This window comes from Stegostoma tigrinum, chromosome 9 (assembly GCF_030684315.1).
Source record: "Stegostoma tigrinum isolate sSteTig4 chromosome 9, sSteTig4.hap1, whole genome shotgun sequence".
NCBI lineage: Eukaryota > Metazoa > Chordata > Chondrichthyes > Orectolobiformes > Stegostomatidae > Stegostoma > Stegostoma tigrinum.
In genome coordinates this window covers 23,158,357-23,177,653 of record NC_081362.1, presented here as the reverse complement: position 1 = coordinate 23,177,653, position 19,297 = coordinate 23,158,357, and the positions used below count along the sequence as shown (strand labels likewise).

The following is a 19,297-nucleotide window of genomic DNA, read 5'->3' as shown; positions in this document are numbered from 1 at the left end:
ATATCACCTATACAGCGTATTCAAAAAGAATGGGTACCCAATGAACACAGTCCGCCGATTTCTCAGCAACAAACCCAAACAAACAGACAAAATGGGCCCAGAAACTATAACCACTGTCCCCTACATCAAAGACATTTCCGAAATGACTGCCAGACTACTCGGACCTCTGGGCATCAGGGTAGCCCACAAACCCACCAACACACTAAAACAGCAGCTAATGAACTTAAAAGACCCTATATAGACAACCAGCAAAACGAACGTCATCTACAAAATGCCTTGCAAGAACTGTGACAAACACTACATTGGACAAACAGGCAGAAAGCTAGCCACCAGGATACATGAACATCAACTAGCCACAAAACGACCTGACCCACTGTCACTCGTATCCTTACATACAGAGGAAGGACACTACTTTGATTGGGACAACACATCCATCCTAGGCCAAGCCAAACAGAGACAAGCACAAGAATTCCTAGAAGCATGGCATTCCAACCAGAACTCCATCAACAAGCACATTGATTTGGAGCCAATCTACCATCCTCTGAGAAAAAGAACAGGAAATGACATCACCAACCCACGGAAACCTAAACAGATAAATAGAAAGTGGGACATAACACCAGCGCTGCGTCGGAGGCTCACTGATGATGTTACCTAGAATGATGACGAAACGTCTGAAAACTAACCTTCCAGCTCAGCTAGCAAACTCACATCCTCAACCTATGAACATTTATTTGTCTATCTTGTTAGCAAAGAAGTTCTGCAATTAAATGACTGTTACCCATTACCAATACTATTGCGGGAATCTCTGCGATATATTTAATGTATATGCTTATTGATATCTAATTCTACATTTCCTAGAGACATTTCCCAGTGCTTTGTACTCTGAATCTGCCATTTAACCTCACCAGGCCATTTCCATTATCCATTTCTTCCCGTGCCCCCACGCTACTGCAAATGTGTACAGGAAAGAAGAGGTACATGATGAAAGTATTGCAAATGTGTACAGAAAAGAAGAGGTACATGATGAAAGTATTTTTTATTTATTCATATGATATAGGCATTGCTGGCTGGCCATCATTTATTGTCCATCCTTAATTGCCCTTGAGAAGGGGTGAGCTGCCTTGTTGAACTATAGCAGTCCAATTGGTTTAGGTGTACCCACAATACTGTTTGGGAATTCCAGAATTTTGATCTAGTTACACTTAAGGAACAATGTTAATTTTCAAAGTTAGGATGATATATAGCTTGCAAGGGAACTTACAGATGGTGATGTATCTGCTGCTCTTGTCCTCCTAGATAGTGGAATCTAAGGAGCCTTGTCAAATTTCTGCAGTGCATCTTGTAGATGATACACACTCCTACTACTGTGCATTAGTGGTGGAGGGAATGAAAATTGTGGATGTGGTGTCAATCAAGAAGGCTGCTTTATCCTGGATAGTATCAAGCTTTTTGAGTTTTGTTGGAGCTGGATTCATCCAGGCACGTGGTTAGTATTCCATCACACTTCTGATCAAACCTGATCCCATTTCACAAAATTGTGTTGACTCTGCCTCATTATATTAAACCTAATCAAGTGCCCTGCTTTAATTTCTTCAAGAATAGCTTCCATCATTTTCCCTATGACAGATATTAAGGTTAATTGCCTGTAGTTTCCTAGATTCCAGCCTTCTGACTTCCTTATTTTTTGAAAAAATCAGTAATGTTCACTATTTTCCAACCTAATTAAACAGTCCTGAATCAAGTGAGATTCTTGAAAACTAAAATCATAGCCTTAACTCTTTCACTTGCCACTTCTTTTGAGATCCTGAGCTAATGACCATCAGGACATGAATGTTTGTTAGGGTGCGGTTCTACCAGTTTACTTAGTGCCACTTCTGTGGTGATTGTGATTTTCTTGAGTTCCTCCAACCCTCCCATTTCCTGATTTATCACAGATTCTAGGATGTACCTTATATCTTCCATACTGAAAACAGGGACAAAACTTGTACAATTTATCTGCCAATTCCATATTTTCCATTATTTAGTTCCCATTTTTACCCTTTATCAGAACACTGCTCATTTTATTAAATCTCCCGTGTGGGCCTGTACAGCCACAGCAGACACTGCGCTATCACCAGCAGCTGAATCAAAACTGTTCAGGCGCAGATCCATGGTCTCTCGAGACTGACGGATTCCACACACATTTGAATATTTATAGAAACTCTTACTATCCGTTTTTATATTTCTGACTGACTTTCTCTCAAACTCTAAAAGTCCCCTGTTTATTAATTTTTTGGCCATTCTTAGCTTTTTAAAATTTTTATCCAATGTTCTGATATGCCACCTGCCTACATGATTATGTGTTTTTTTCTTTTATTTTGATGCCATCTTTACCATTTCTAGTTAATCCTGGTTAGGGGCATCCATCCATTAGTTTTATTTGCTTGTTGGAATATATTCTGTACTTTATGCAATATCCCCTTAAATGACTGCAATGACACTTCCATTGACCTATCTTTTGGTCTAATTTGCCAAGTCATTTTATACATGCTTTTATGTTATCATAATTGCTCCACCCTAACATATGGTTGCAGTTAGAGGACTTGTATATCACTCTTGCAAGTAAAAGTGTTCCCTTTTGTCATTTCTGATTTCTACGGAAACCGTTTCCCTAATTTGGTTTCCTGAACTAAGATCATCCATCTCTATTGTGTTAATATCATCATTAACTTTGGCACCCATTTTAGCTTGTAGTTACTTCACCTTATATTCTAACTAATGAAGCCACACTCCACCTCTTCCTAATTTTCTATCAGTGCTAAATGGCATGTACTCTTCATAATTCAGGTCCCAATCCATGTCATCCTGTAGCCATGTCTTTGTAATGACCGCCAGATTGTTTTAATCTTTGCTATTTGCCCTCTCCCTTCATCTCTTTTGGTTCAAATTCTACATACATGCAGCTTTGAAGCCTTTCATTTTATACTTTTACTTGCTTCAAATATTCAGTCTTATTTGTTGGTTGACTCTTGGGCTCGGTACTCTATCGCTTCCTGTCACAACTTGTTTATTATTTCCCACCTTAATATATTTCTCTTTAGCCTTGATTTCTACTCCTCCTAAATTTGATCCCCTGCTCCCACAATTCAGTTTAAAACCCTGAATATTTCCCTAATTACATGGTTGGCAAATACACTGACCTTGACATGGTTCGGGTGGAAACCATTTCATTGATAAAGATCCACCTTCCTCATTACTGGTGCCAGTGCCTCGCAAGCCCAAACTCCCACATCAGCCTTTTGACCTAAGCATTCATCTCACTAATCTGATTTTCCCTCTGTCAATTTGCATGTGGGTCAAGTTATACAGCAGCGATGATGACCGTTGAGGTTCTGCTTCTCCATTTGGACTCTCCCTTCTCATACTGACTAATCAGAACCTTCTCCTTTGTCATGCCAATACCATTAGTACCCACATAGACTAAAAGGGCTGGATCCTTTTCTTTGGTTGCAAGTTCCTAAGCAGATGTCCAAATCTTGGCCGTGAGCAGGGATTGCTTTTATTTAGACACTTGCTCTTCGCAGCAGAGAACAGTATCAGTCCCCCTCATCAAAATTTCTTCTGTTACAGTTATGACAACTGCAAAATTCCTTTTCATTCCCCTCTGTTGAAAGGTTTCCTATGCCATGGTGCTATGATCAGTTAGCTCATCTACCTTGCAGCACTGTCTCTTAACCAAATGTTGAAAAATATTTCAAAATATCAGGACAATGAAAAGGTTGACATTTCTGCCCTCTAGGTCCCCTTATGGATCCTAGCCTTGCTAACAGTCACACTTTTCTGTTCCTGAATCCTGACCAAATTAGACAACATTACCCTAATAAATGTGACTGCCTCCTCGTACAAGGAATCAGATAATGTTTTCTCTCCTCTCTCTGATGCGTCACTGTGTCTGTAATTCAGCTTCCAGCTCTCAAATTGAGATGAAGCTACTCAAAGTTCCAACACTTGGTGCAGTTGCATTTGTATCTAGGAGACCATTCTGTCCCCCCCACCATGCTGGAACCGCACACCACCTGTTGTGCCAACCTTAATGTGTTCTAAATAAATAAATATTGAATTGAATAAATTAATTAAGTTGAACCTAAAGAATAGAACAAACTTTGGTCACTTAACAAATGCCGAGCTGATAACTGGTTTCCTCTTCTGTACCAAAGTAAGAATCAATTCCCAAAGCTGAAAAAGTTTGGGAAAGTAAAAGCAACAGAACACCTCTTTTCCTTCTTCCCTGACCTAGTTTAACCCTTAATTCTTGCACCGTATTGTACGTTTCATTCAAACGCGAAGTTACAATAAATTGGCTTGTTTTATCTGCAGCTTAAAAAAGACCCTTCTGACTCATTTCATGGGGATCCAGTTTGAGCTGTTTATCTTTAAATAAGCTGTTCTTTCATGGAAGACTCGTTAAGACCATGCTTAAGGCTGGTAACTACAGAATTTAAACTATAGATTTAAATTTTAAACCCTAAATCTCACCCTCACCAACTACGCACTAAATTAGATTTTCACAAAATGAGAATATAGATTTTTATATTCAACAATTGCAGATATTCAGTCCTCAGTTATCAGCCCACAGGAATGAATAAATACTTAGTAACTAGTAATATTTCAAAAATGAACATGCTACATGTACTGAAACCAGGCAGCATCAGAGGAGCAACAAAGTTGACGTTTCAGATCGGGACCCTTCTTCAGCCCATTTCTGAAGAAGGGTCCTGACCCAAAACGTCAACTTTCCAGCTGTGATGCTGCCTGGTCTGCTGCGTTCCTCCAGCTCCGCACTTTGTTATCTCTGAGTCCAGCATATGCAGTTCTTGCTATCTCTATGTACTGAAGCTGTGTTTTGAAGTGTAGAAAACAAGTTGGACCACTACACACCATTTGCAAGTTTTGTGATTTGTTTTCCTACTGGGTGGCGGTTGCGGGGCTTTCTATCTGACAAAACTCAGCCAAAGTCAATTTATCATTCAATCAGCAACCACTTATCCTCTTGTCTAAATTGTTGTGATGATTTAAAATTTAACAACTTTTGCATTTGTCTTCATGATAACAAGGTGAAGAACTCTGGCAACGTATCTCTCTCTTCAGCAGTTTTCCATTTTGTGAAGTAGTTACATTTTCCAGTGAGCATTATCATGATTGTTGAACATTCATATAACTCGTGTAAAGGAAGCAAAACTATTTTACTTTCCATTAAACTCATCACGCTTCTAATCCATAGATCACATCTCTGTGCACCTGAAGAAAAATGCAGCAAATGCTGAAGTCTGGTCGCCTCCATGAAAATTAATTTGCCCGGGAAAGACTTTCAAGTTTGATGTGTAACTGAGTCCAGGATTTACCCAGCCATTTCTACAAATGGGGAAATTTTGGCAGTGATTTTTGTCCTTGTTGGCACTCTGGACATTGCCCCACCAATATGGATCAGTCTGCATCCATGCCTGGCCACCAGACATAATTTTTCACAACATCTTCATTTTGGAAACCCTTAGATGACCCTGATGGAGTTCAGCCAGTATGTGGCAACGACCTTTGCTAGTGACAATCACACTTGCTCTCCATAATAGTCTGTTGTCCTCTGCTGTGATCCGGTCTGACTGGGTCCACAAAGGTTTCAATTCTGGTTGTGATGGCCCTTTGGTTTCCCTCATCATCACCAGCTCTTTCATTTTGGCCAGATTGGATTTTTTTGCATCCATAGTCTGATATTAGATGTGTCCAGAAAAATTTAAAACCATTATGGACTCTTGCTATGGCAGTACCACCAGTGGCGTATCTGCCTGTGGGAGGCAGCTCAGTGCGTCCGTATTTGCAACTTGGCCTCCCGGACACTGTTCCAACTTGTAATTATACGTATTTAGTATTAGTATAGATTTGTCCTGAACCTACAGCCTTGTTCTCTTTAACTAGGCCTAGCAGGGCTGTGGTGCATTATTATTACAAATTTGTTTGTAAAGGTATCAGTGGAACTTCCTGACTCCAAATATGACTACCTAAACTTCCTTCTCCTTCTGGACGAATTTACACTTTTCATTAGCCTTAGCCCTGGATGCATATGCTATTGGGCATTACTCTTCATTGGGCCACCTATGAACTAGTGCTACCCTGATGGCATATGGGAAGACATTGCATGTCAGTACCAGATCTCATTTGGCATCACAGTGTGCCAACACCTTAGAGGATCATAACTATGTCTTCACTTCCCTGAAAGCTATGGCGTGGCTATGCGGCCATTTCCAAGGCTGATCCTTTTTTACGAGTTGATGAAAAGGTGCCAGGATGGAGGCCAAGTTACTTATGAGCTTTTCGTAATAATTCGTCAGCCCAAGGAAGACCTAAACTCCAGCCACGGGATCTTTGATTGCCCTCACTTTATCTTCCAATGGTGTAACGCGGTCTTATCAGCTCTGTAGCCCAAGTATGTCACTTGTGGGATTGGAACATACATTTTTCCCATATTAGGCATGTACCCACCTGGGAGAAATATCTAAGAGTGTATACAAGTTCTGTACGTGCTCCTTATTGATCTTCGTTGTTAGCAGGTCATCAAAACAAATGGTGACCTGGGGTCAACTTTGTAAAATATTCTGCATTATTCACTGAAAGGTTGCACAGGCTAACAGTACCTAAAATGGCACTGTGATATATTGGTACAAGCCTTTATAAGTATTAATTATAGCATACTTCCGGGAATCCTCATCTAACAGTCATTGCAAATACGCATGTCTCATGCCCAGTTTCATGAAGGATTGCCTGCCCCCACCAGCTTTGCATAAAAATCTTCAATGCGAGCGATTGGGTATTAATCCAGCTCTGAAAAACAGTTTACTACTAGTTTAAAATCCCTACAAATACGAACTGATTCACTGGACTTCAAAATCAGTACAACTGGTGCTGCCCATTCCACAAACTGAGCTGGTTTGATGATTCCTTCACTTTCCAGCTCCCTGATTTCTGCCCAGGCAAATGACCACTGTGCAGCCTTCCAGAATTGTGGAATTGCTTCCTGGCTGACATGCAAAGTGGCCTTGGTTCCCTTAGTAGTCCTTTGACCTTGCTGAAAGACTTCGAGGCATTTGATTAGGACTTCACTCAGGCAGCCATTTTCTAATCGAAAAATGTTGCGCCCATCTAGGTAAATCTCTGTCAACCAATTTGGGCCTGAGCCTTTTGCTAAAATCAGTGTAAGTGAACTAGCTGCTTCTCATAAGAGATTAGTACTATAATTTTTTCCTTCTTTATTAATCTTTTAGTAATTATTTGCATGAATATTTTTATATTCTGTCCAAACTTCTGATTGTCACCTTTCTTTGTAGAGTTATGTTTCTCTTTTGAGTTTGATATGATCTTCAACCTTTTTTTGTTTGCCACGGATGATGGGTCCATTCCTGGGAATTTTCTTATTTGTTGGAATCTATCTGTGCTTCCGGAATATCCCCTTAACTCAAAGCATTTCTATTGACTAATCCATTAACCATTATTGCCCTTAGCAAAACACTAGTCTTGGAACTACAGTAAATTAATCCTATTCATTTGGTCAAAATCAGGTCCAGCATAGCATGCTGTCAGTTTAGTGCCATAACACGCTGGTCTAAGAAATTGTCCTGAAAATAGGCAATGAATTCCTCCTCTAGACTACTTTTTCCCGATCTCGTTTTCCATTTTTATAGATTAAAATCTCCAAAGAAAATTGCTATACCCTTTGACAACTGTTATTATTTCTTTCTTAAAACCTGATCTGAACATGCAGTTACCTGTACACAACTCCCATAAGTGACCTGAGATAGTGGGAACTGCAGATGCTAGAGAATCTGAGATAGCAAGGTGTAGAGCTGGATAAACACAGCAGGCCAAGCATCATCAGAGGAGCAAGAAAGCTGACGTTTCGGGCCTAAACGCTTCTTCAGACCCTTTTCTGAAGAATGTTCTAGGCCCGAAACGTCAGCTTTCCTGCTCCTCTGATGCTGTTTGGCCTGCTGAGTTCATCCAGCTCTACACCTTGTTATCCCGTAAGTGACCTTTTGCCTTTATCATTTAGCAGATTTGGACAACATCAAAGAGGTAGAAGTGGGCAGTCTTAGTGATGGGACAGATGCTTTTTTCTTCTCTAAGGGGATGTCATTGTCACCAACGTAGTTTGCATGTATTGCCTATCCCTAATTGCCGTTGAACTGAGTGGCCTACTGGGTCATTTCAGAAGACAGCTAAAAGTTAGCCACATTGTTCTCAGTTTAGAATTGCATGTAGGCCAGACCAGACAAGGGTGACAGATTTCCTTCCCTGCATGTTATTTATGAACTAGCTAAGATTTCACAACAATCAATTAGTTTTGTGGTCACCATTAATAAAAATAGCTTTCAATTCCAGATCTGTACGAATTTAAATGCCATCACCTACCTTAGTCTGATTTAAGCCCATGTTCCCACAGCATTAGTCAGGGTTTCTGGATTACTTGTCTAGTCACATTACAGCACCAGTATCTCCCTGACACTTAACTGGAAGCTCATCTCAAAATGAGATATGACACTAAGTTTGAGAACGGTCAGATTCAGTCTCGTTGGCAGTAGTCAGAGAAAGGGATGGAGTCACTTACATGGTAACAGAGTTTCTAGTGGGGGAAACAGGACAGTCACTTAATAATTCTCAGCATTCATTTGGAAAGAGTTTCTTCTCCTCCAATCCTGGATGGCAGACCAACCAAACAGCCTAGCAGTAAAGAGACAATGGAGAGGTAAAGAATGGAGAGTTCGGAGATAAATGAGAAGGCAAGCGTAGATACTGTTCAGTTGAGGAGATGTAGGATAGGACGATCATGTTACTTTTAGAATTGTATGTGGCATGGGGCATCTGATAAAGGAGGTCCAGGAGTGAACAGGATAAATGTTTTTAAATTCATTTGGCCAAACCAACCAAGCTGAATCTCAGACAGAAAGTTGTATTAGGATAAGTTTGAGGAATTGTATAGTGCTGACTAGAGTTCATAGCAAAGTAAGTTACAGCTCCTGCTGAGAAATTTTCTTTCCATAAACTTAATTGTTCCACACTGTGGCTTTGATCATTGATTTGTTCACAAATATATGATTTGTGAGATGAGCTGTAAATAATGTTTTAGATAAACACAATTTCCATTGTTGCAGATTTCTTTTAGGAGATAAATAATGCTTTGAAATACTGTTATTATGTGTGGTTTCTTGTTAAGAAGGGTAGAAGAACAATAGTCAGTAGCACATGTCAGAGAAAAAAAACGACTGAAAATCTGTTTCTACTCCTCTGTAATTAGAGTTGACACTTGTAAAAAGGTACATAATTTTGCAGCTCAGACACTCAGAAAAGGCTGTCATGGAAAGTAGAAAAACTTCAATTTTTTGCTTTATTAACTTCTGGGCAAAAAGTCAGATCACCATTTTTAACTTTTTTAATATAGAAACACAACATTGTAAAAAATAAAGCCTTTGATGAATACTATTTGACTTTTATAAATGTTTTAATTCTGATGTCTGATATGCTGGGAAAGGGAAATGAAGAATTCTGGCTTAGTCTTTCTGTCTGTAACTGTGTGCCTGAGGCAGTGTGATATAGATAATAAGTCATAACGGCTGGATGGTATGTTGGCACGCTGAAACAATTATCTATGCCTAGCAAAGATAAAGATAAAATTTGTACAAACTATCTTAAATGTTTGAACTCCTTATGTGTTTTGTTTGGTACAGATCAAAAGACATAGGAATATTTGGCCCATCTTGCCTGCTCTCCCATTCAGTGAGATCATGGTTGATCTGATAATCCTCAACCCCACCTTCCTGCTTTATCCCCAGAACACGTGATACTCTTGATGATTAGAAATCTGTCAGTCTCAGCGTTGAGTTTACATAATAACTCAGCACTCTGTGCTAAAGAATTCTGTAGATTTACTAATCCTTGAGAAAAAACAGTTTTCATCTCTATCTAAAATGGGTGACTCCTTAATCTGAGAGTATATCCTCTGGTCATAGACTCTCCTACAAGGAGAACTAATCTCTCTGCACTGTTATGGTTCAACCAAATTCTCTCAAAATATACTAAGATGTTAGCCTGGACCCTAATGTTTTCTTATTTTAAAGATAAGTATAAGGTGTTGTATTCCAGATGCAATTCGATTGGTCAAACTACTCAACTTTAAGAAAACATACTTTATTTTTACACTACTGTTAAGTGAAGACAAAATACACATAAAAGAATTGGCTTTACTGTAACTCTTATTGAAATGCTTAACACAATAATATATATTAACTGCTTCTAATTAACTTTTCCAATATAGAACATTCCATTAACACATCCTTGGCAAAGGAAAATTCAGTAAAATAAACTATCTCAAGTGCAATTCATGCAGCAGGAAGACAACTGCAGCTTTCAGCTGTAACAGAAAGAGGAATAAGAGCTTTCATCTCCAGCTTCAAGACTTAAGAAACTGCTGAAAGCTAAAACTAAAATTCCTGTTATGGTTAGGAGCTGGACCCCAACTATTCAGGCTACTTCAATTGTTTCACCTTTGAAAAGAAAAACCCCAAGGCCTCCAAGCTGTTTACTTCATTAGCTTTGAACAGAGCATTCATTACCTCTGTGTCAATCTTTCTTCATTTAAAAAAACAGAAAAAATAACACCTTTTAAAGCCTTAGTGACATCACAGCATCAATCCTGTTAACTTTCCTAAGAATCTAATATGTTTCAATAATGTCTTCTTTCATTTTTCTACACCCCAAAAGTACAAGCCCGTCCTACTTAACTTTTCATCATAAGCATATATCTCCAGACATAGAATCAACGAAGTGAACCTTATATGAACTGCCACCAATGCCATTATCTTTCCTTAGGTAACAGACCCAAAATTGTCTATGGTAATCCAGCTGTGGTCTGACTTATAACAAAACTGCCCTAATTTTATACTGTATCACTTTGAAAGAAAGACCAACATTCCACTTATCTTCCCTATGACCTGCTGAACTTGAATGCTAGATTTTTGTAATTCATGCACTGGGTCCCCCAGTTTCTACAGTCCAGTTTTCTCAGAAAAGACTACTTGGCAGCAAAGCACGCAGTGAATGTATATCAAAATCCATTGACATCAGCTGTCTCCTGAACTACGGTACCAAATAACTCGCTCCAGTCTGCTTATTGAATGACACAAAATTATGTCTCATGATTACAAAAGGGGAGAATTCCCTAGCACTGTTATGTTTTGCATGATTTTCTGTAACATCTGGGCATTTCAGCACAAAAAGAAAACCTCAAACTTTACATATGGTGAGTTTGGTAGTCTTTCGGCACATCTATACCAGAAATGTCTGTGGTTCCCTTTAAAGATCCTGTTGTGGTATTAATATGCTGGGTGAGTGATTTTCAGTAAGACATTTTTCTGGGTGAAGTTAGAAAATCATGGCACAATGTTTTGAAAAGATGTCTGATATTCAGAGTTAAGATGATAATTGCCAAACATTTTTCTACGTGACATGTAAGAAGAGGCCTCAGACTAATTCTAATTCCCTTCTTTATCTTTAGGTATGGCTTTCCCAACGAAAGGCTAAGAATTCAAGGACCATGTTACTGAACCCTCATCAGATCTGACTTTAACAAATGCTTAGTTTCACAGCAGCCTTGGACAAAATGGGCCCACCCTGACTGTCAGTGAAATACTTGCACTGTATATGTGTGCACATATTTGGAAACCAGCTGGGTCAATTAGTTAGCATTCTGACCTACTGTTCCTCCTATCACTTAGTTACATCTATCCCAGAGGAATCACATGTAAAGTATTTCATTGTCTGTTTGGTGTAGGGTTTATCCAATACTGTGTTTGCTTTACAAATCACCTAATTCTTTGCAATTTGTAGCTCGCAGCTTCTGAGCTAAGTGTGCATTTTGTAGGTCAATTGCTGAAGAACTTTTAAAATCTGCAGAGGTTTTATTTTTTAAAAATTTGATCTCAGTATTGATTCAGTGTTATGATGAATTAAAACTTGTTCGTCTGCAAGAAGCACTCCACTGATTATGTGACTAGTAAAACTTAATTGTGCTTGGATCTAATTGAATTATCTCATACAGTGGGATTTTTAACAAATGATAATGGTTTAAGACTATGTCTTTTAAAACAGAATGCAATATTAATATGCACAGTTGTACTCTATTTAGTAATTTCTGCGTAAAATGCTCAAATTATTAAGGTGCTGTGCCTTAATCTATTTTTAACTGATATCATGTAGTAATTTCTAATGTAAACCCATCTTTGATCTGATGTTAAAATGCTATTGATAAGTTAACCAATCACTTCCTAGGAAATTCCTCTAATCATGTGTTGGAAATGTTGCAATTTAACTAGGTGCAGTGGCTACTAAAGTTCGAAGGCACGATATGCGGGTCCATCCTTACCAAAGGATTGTGACCGCAGACCGAGGTTAGTTTAGTCCTGGAGTTCTTGTTTTTTGTTGAACATGTTGACTGAAAGGGTGCTGCTTTGCAACATCATATCAGTGGAGTTGACTGATGGTCATATTTTTGAGGACCAGTCATGTCCATTTTTATTCTGCCAAATATCACTATGCCCAACAACTCTTAAGATTTTTGTTGCAAAGCCTTTTGAGAACTTTTAAATGGAAGTTCTCCACATAAGATGAGGGAGATGGAAAGATATGCTAAGCTGGAGAAAAAGAACATTGATGTTCCTGTTCCCTGCCTGGTAAAATTGTGAACATTGGGGTGCATATTCTAACTGTCAACCTGTGTTTAATATTAGGGGAAGGGAGGGAAATGTTTTCACATATGTGAAAAGTTATTATTGACAAATCCAAAAAGGCTTTTTTAAACTATACTTCATACAGGACCAATTTCTTTTCCTTGAAGAAAGGAAGTCCTAATTGTGCCTTTATAATGTTCATTGAAATGTTACACATGAAAATGAATTTATATAATATGTACCTGATTTTTATTGATGCTTCTTGAGGGGTCCGTGAACTTTTTAAAACTGCATTTGGGTGTATTATGCTTAAGGTAAGGTTAGGATTTTATCAGAGTGTTTCCTATTTTCCTTTTTTATCCAATAGTTTACACATAGGTCTTAACAGGAAATTGAATGTTCATTTTCACAACTGAATTGTTGTTATTGTTTTATGCTCTTAGACCTACAAGTGGAAAACCATAGTATGAAATTGTTAATGTACTTTAGGTTCGCTAACACACCATGAAATTTGACAGCTAAGATTCTTACTACCTAATTAATCTTCAAAGTGACCATTACATCCAACCTATGTAAACCTTTGTAAGTTAAATTTCCCATCTAATTTTAATGGAAAGATATAACCATGGTGAAATACCACTTTTTTCTCTACTTCTTGATGACAAGTGGAACTGCACCAATAGCCCAGTTTCTGTTAGATGTTTTGTTTTCCATGTCCATTTTGTCACATTTCCAAATTGTTTTCATTATCAGGAGAACCAATTTTATGTGAAGAAATGTACTATATTTTAAGCGCACTTTACATTTTACGTGAAATTACGTCTTATAGGGAGAAGAAAATGAACACTTGTGGAAGAACCTAGTACATTGCAGATCTAGTACTTGCCACAAACAAAATAAAAGCCAGCTTTCCCTTGTATGCTTTGCTCCAATGCTTTGATGCCCCACTATCATCCTTAACACTAAATATATACATTCAGAGGATGATAGTCTAATATCTACGTGCTGTGTTGGAAACCTGAATTACTACTAGGCACTCCAGCAATATTTTTGGACCTTAATTTATTCAAAAGCAGATATTGTTTAAAGGCAGCGTCTACCAACTGGTCTGAGGAACTTCTGTATTTAATATATTACCTTCCACAGGTGATCTTAGTTACTGCTGTAGATGGGTTGTTTAGATAGATGGTTCTTTCTCTTTGCATAGGACTGAGTTTCTTGAACATGCATTTTATAACTGTAAAAACTATTTTCCGATTAATTTAGATGTAATAATTTTAACTAAGCATTTAGAATTGGTGATGGGTTAATGAGTGCATAGTTCCTTACTGCTAAGAAAATGACACTGCAGTGTAACTTTACAGAATTTTATTTGGTACAGATAGCAAGATAGACTGACTGAAGTAATTGGAATAAACTCCACATTGTGTTGCACGGTTTCTGAACCTGTGTGTACTGTTGAAAGCCTTGGACTGAGCAGAGGATCTGTAGCAGGTGTATTGGTTGATTAAAGACATTATAGCTATTTTGTTGGCCCTTTAGGCTGTATATTTTAAAAGATAAAAATGTGTTTAGTGTACTGTGAGCATATCGTGGCTTCTAAAAAAAAACTCAAATTTTAGCAGGGTAAAATATTGCTTTTCTTTTTGTTTAAAACACTTGCAGTAAATGAGCCCTAGAATGTTAAAAAATTATCTTCAGGGCATCGGTATTTTCTTCATGTTTAACAGGTACACTGAAAGAATTGTCATCACAGAATTAGATATTCTGGTGTCGTGATTTTGGTTGCGAAGGTGCCTGGAAATTGTTGAACAAGTGCCTGATTCATGCAGTACCAATTCATGATCTTGCATTTGCCTATCAGTGGGTTATGCACTCCTATCTTAGCCCATTAATGTAACATGGAAAAAATGTGCTGTTCTTCTACCCTTTGCAGTGTTTTCTTCCCCTAGGGAGGATGAGGTCCATAAATATGTACGTGACCTGGTGAACAAATACAGCCTTATGTGTAGGCCACCAAAAGGGATGCTATTATTAAGCATTACACCGACCTTACCTTGCTGAAATGGCACAAATTTGACTTTGCACTGAATAATTTATTTCACTTCCTCTGTTTTAGTCTTGTGGCCAACAATACAATATTTTGGAACCTCAGAATTTTGATACATGTTAAGCTGTTGAACAAAAGTCTTATTTTACATTTATGTGGACCAAGTTGTTTGGAGGGAAATGGGAGAACGAAAGAGAGAAGGATAGAGAGAAATAGAATGATTCCAGAACGCTGTGACTTATCATTTTCCACTTGAGAACTTTTGTTTTAATGTAATCATCTCCATTTTTAATTTTTTTTGCAAAGAAAATAGTATTACAGGTGGCTTCTTTTTAAAAAGTATAAAAGTATAAAGCAGGAATGTATATGAAAATGTCAGATTTTATTGTATTTGCAGAGTATTAGCATTGAAATTCAAAAAGAGGGCTGTTTGTAGTTCAAAATGTGCATTATAGTGTCAAGTAGAAATTCATCTATTTTTGGATATATTTTAGGGCTTTATAAATGTAGACTTTTAAACGGCAGGACTTCTATTGTGTTTACATGCAAATGCATTTTATACAAGACTGTCCTCTAAGTGTACAATAGTACTCTCAACTGGAATTTGTTAAATAAAGTAAAATACTGGGCCTCTTCCAAGTTCCCATGATGTAGCCAACACTGCTAGTAATATAATTTAGAACTGCTTGTATTTGAGGCCAAGAATTTCATATTGTTGTAAATAGAAGAATTGAAAGGCAATAAAATTTTATTGAACAACTTTGTTTTGCCCCATAGTTTTTAAGTTTGTCCTGTGAACTCTTTTTTAAAAATTCTACTTAATTAATAACCAGTTAATCGCATTCATCATTAATTGTTAGCTTTTGTGTGCTTACACTTGGGAAACCACTAATGCTTGATAGCAGTGGGTTACTGACAATTATGTGCCAACTGAAGAATGCCAAACTTTGCAGTGCAGATGCAAGCACTTTCTCTTGACACCTGATGACTGATATGATCACTGTTTCTCAAACTTTTCCATTGACTGCTACTAATCATTATTAGTTTTATTTTTTCCCTGTTAACTAATACTGGGAGTGGGGTTCCTTTTCATGCTTTGAATCCTAGTCCAGTACTGTCATGATTGAATGCATTCTGTAAATAGTGTTAATCAATGTGTCAGAATTTCAGTGTTTGTTTTAATAGTTGTGATTAGTTTTTCATATTGTCATCCAGTTGTCACCAGCTGACAATAATCTCTTCTCTATCTTTTTTCTTTTTTCCTTTTTTGTTTCTAACCGCCCAGCCGCCACCGGCAACTAACCTATGACCTTCTGACCTCTGAACTCTTCACCCAATGATGACCTGACCATGCCTGCCTGCTGATCAGATTACTGGTGATCGCCTTTGCTTGTCTGTCTCCAGTGCAGCGAGCTGAGGCACTGCCTGTTCGTCTTACTGCCTAATAATAAAAACAAACAAAAAACAAAACACACAAAACAAACAAAATTATCCAGCCTGTCAGATTTTCTGGTTGGGTGAGTCATGAGGTCCTAAAACTGCACTGAATAGTACTAAAGCAATAAAGTTCAATTCACCCCTTAGAACCGTTCATCAGTGATCATCATTGAATGACTCTCCCTAATGAACGGTAAGAAGGCTTCACCTAGGAGATAGGAGATGGATGCGTACGAATAGCTTTAACAAAAGCAGTAACTGTGGGAGTTTGAAGATTTTTTTTTTCTCATGGTGAAGTCACAAGTTCCCTGAATGTATTTTGTTGTGATGATACATCATGCATGAATCTTTGGTCAGTGATGCCATTGGTGAAGGGTTTTTGAATGAAATTCGGTGTTCAAAATACAGCCAATTTCTTTTTGTTTCGTAAATCCATTTGTGCTCCTCAAGGGCACAGATGCCAACTCAAAGCTTTCTATGACCTCAGCATGCCAGTTCAGAATTTCCTTAATGAATGCTTCTGCTGTTAAAAAGAGCGTTGAAAAAAACAGTGATGGGTAAAGACAACTGAATTAGAAGTGATGGGTATTATGAAGTAAGAGTTTCCATCAGATGTTAAGATTCATTTGGCAACAAGGTCCATGCATTATGTGTCATGATCCTGGGCGAATTGTTGAATCCTATTTTTCTTCCTTGTATAGAATTTTTTTCTCAAGGATGTAAAGCCATGCTTGCCTATTTACTATACACATGTAATTAAATTGTAGATAAGCATAATGCATTGAACAGACCACAAAAAGAATAGTAGATACTTTTACTATTACAAGGGTGCTGGTAAGAAGAAATATATTTTTGACAGTGTAGTTTTTTATACTTTCAAGTATTAAACGAAACCTGAACAAAGAAACCCTTTATTTCATTAAAATATTTCCTGGTGGTTGTGAACGAAGCAAAACAGGAGACCAAAACAGCCTCTGTATATTTTTTTTCCTTTTTTTGTTATGTTGTACAGATTGGAAAATGTTTAAGGAGAGAAGTGCCTTATTTTATTCATGGTCATTTGTCTAGTGTCTCACAAATCAATCATGCTGAATGCAAGGTCTCAAATGCATGCCGACTTAGCTGCCCAGTATCTACATGAAAGGATCCACAAGTGAATAAAAATGAGCTGGCAGTTGTCGCTTGATTAGTGCCACGTCACTGAACCCATGGCTTTCTATGACTGTGACTATGACATCGATTTGTACACTCTCCTGGTTTTATAGTGAATTGTTCAAAGCTATCATTCCTTGTGGATTTGTGCATCTTAAAGAGCCATTTGCCTTTTCTTGCTAACAGTAGAATGACTTAAGCATGAAAGAAACTGAAAGATAAATAGTAAAATCTGTATGGAGCACTCACTTGCACTTCAATCTGACTATAAAATAATTGCTCATGAACAATTTCTAAACTTTTTTTTGCATGGTAAAATTAACTGCCTTTGAAAAAGTTTTATTCTGTTGTGTGGTTTAAAAGATATCCCAGGCAGACCAGTGTGTGAAAGAGAATTGCTGTTGGTAATGTCAGGGAGTTTATACGATCAAAAGTTTCATTTTTGATCAGACATGATCTAATTTTCAAACTGACAGAAGTTTATTTGATTATGATTAGCCAATAAAGATAATCAAACATTTCATTTTCTTGACCTTACAGCAAGGGGGTCAATTAGTGAGGCTCTCAGAATGAACAAGTCATTGATATTCTTGATTGTGGTTAAGTGGAACTAGAATTCCATTATGGAAATTTTGAGATTTCTAAAACGTTAGCCTCAGATGTGTCGGTAGAAGAGACAGAATTTTAGAGCCGGTTCCCTCAGCCATATTCTCCCTGAAAGACCAGCTTTGAAAATAAATGGCTGCTGTCATGTGGATTGACTGTTCAGCAGAGATTTGTACAATGGCTGAGGTAAACATGTTCTTTTGCAACATGTCTGTCTTTCCACTGACAAAGATTTTAGTTAACTCTACTGCTGCCTTCATATTGACTAACCTCAGGAAAGGGGTAAGATGATTGGGCGGGAGAATCTGTTCAAATTTGCAGTTGTAGCCAGAGTTGAAGTTCAGTCATTTCCGGATCTCTGTCTTAATATGGTACTTTTGGACTGGAACGCCATAATTTTAAATTTTATGCATTTGCCATCTTTTGCTTTATTGGAAATTATAAGTTCCTAGGTAATTTTTGCAATGCCATGATCATTTAAAGCATGACCTTTTAAGCACTCCATCATCAAACCTGCAATACTGACTGTTACAATTTAATTTACACATAATGTACAATGTGTTACAAATGACCAGAACCAATAGTGCTGAACAGTGTAATGTTAAGTGAAAAGGCCTAATGCCCTAATGTGGTTCTCAATTAACTTTAATGTACCCTTCAGTACCTAAGTAACTTTGTTGAACTCTGAAAGGTGCGTGTGACATCACAATTTATGCTTAACTAAACCTGCTCAGTTTTCAATTGGTGATGATAGGGAGCATGCATTTTTTTTCGTATGACCTATTAAAGCTTTTCCTCTAGGCTTTGACCTGCTCACTATATCCCAAACTGGCTGCTTCTCCATCATTTGTAAGCAGAGGAGATGCCACAACAATTTATGTTGGATAATTGAACTGATGGCTCATTTATATTCACTGAGGGATCCTTTTTACAGACACTCCTGCCTTTGGCAAGACAGAGATAAGGAAGGGTTGCTATAAAACACTTGCATGGTAAAAAATCACCCAAATTCTGGTCATTTGATAGGAGAAGAAAATGATTTTACTATGCAACAAGTGTCGAACTACTAATGCTTATCCAGCCAGCTTTAAACATTGTACCACCATCTTTGTCTTCCTGATTGTTGATACTCAGCTAATGGTTCCCTGATTCTTTGATCATACTCATTTTTTTGCCACGTGCCATTTTTGACATTTCAGTTTGAACAAAACTTGCGACACTCAAACGATAGCCATGATAGAGACTACAGAATGTGGGCAATTCAAAATTAAAGCAGTTTTATTGTTGGCTTTGGACTTTGGGGAGG

General features: G+C 37.8%; 1 protein-coding gene across 6 annotated transcripts in view; it reads left to right on the top strand.

The window, feature by feature from the left end:
* Window positions 1–15,556, top strand: part of LOC125454669 (KH domain-containing RNA-binding protein QKI) — a 527,237-nt gene extending 511,681 nt beyond the window's left edge. For 4 of the 6 annotated variants that reach the window (XM_048535686.2, XM_048535685.2, XM_048535684.2 and 1 more), the window contains one exon: window positions 11,576–15,556. In XM_048535686.2, coding sequence (XP_048391643.1) covers window positions 11,576–11,601 — 26 coding nt within the window. In that variant the 3' untranslated portion in view covers window positions 11,602–15,556. The remainder of the gene's footprint in view (window positions 1–11,575) is intronic. The other 2 variants (XM_048535689.2, XM_059648416.1) reach the window with 1 other exon arrangement.
* Window positions 15,557–19,297: the final 3,741 nt, after the last annotated feature.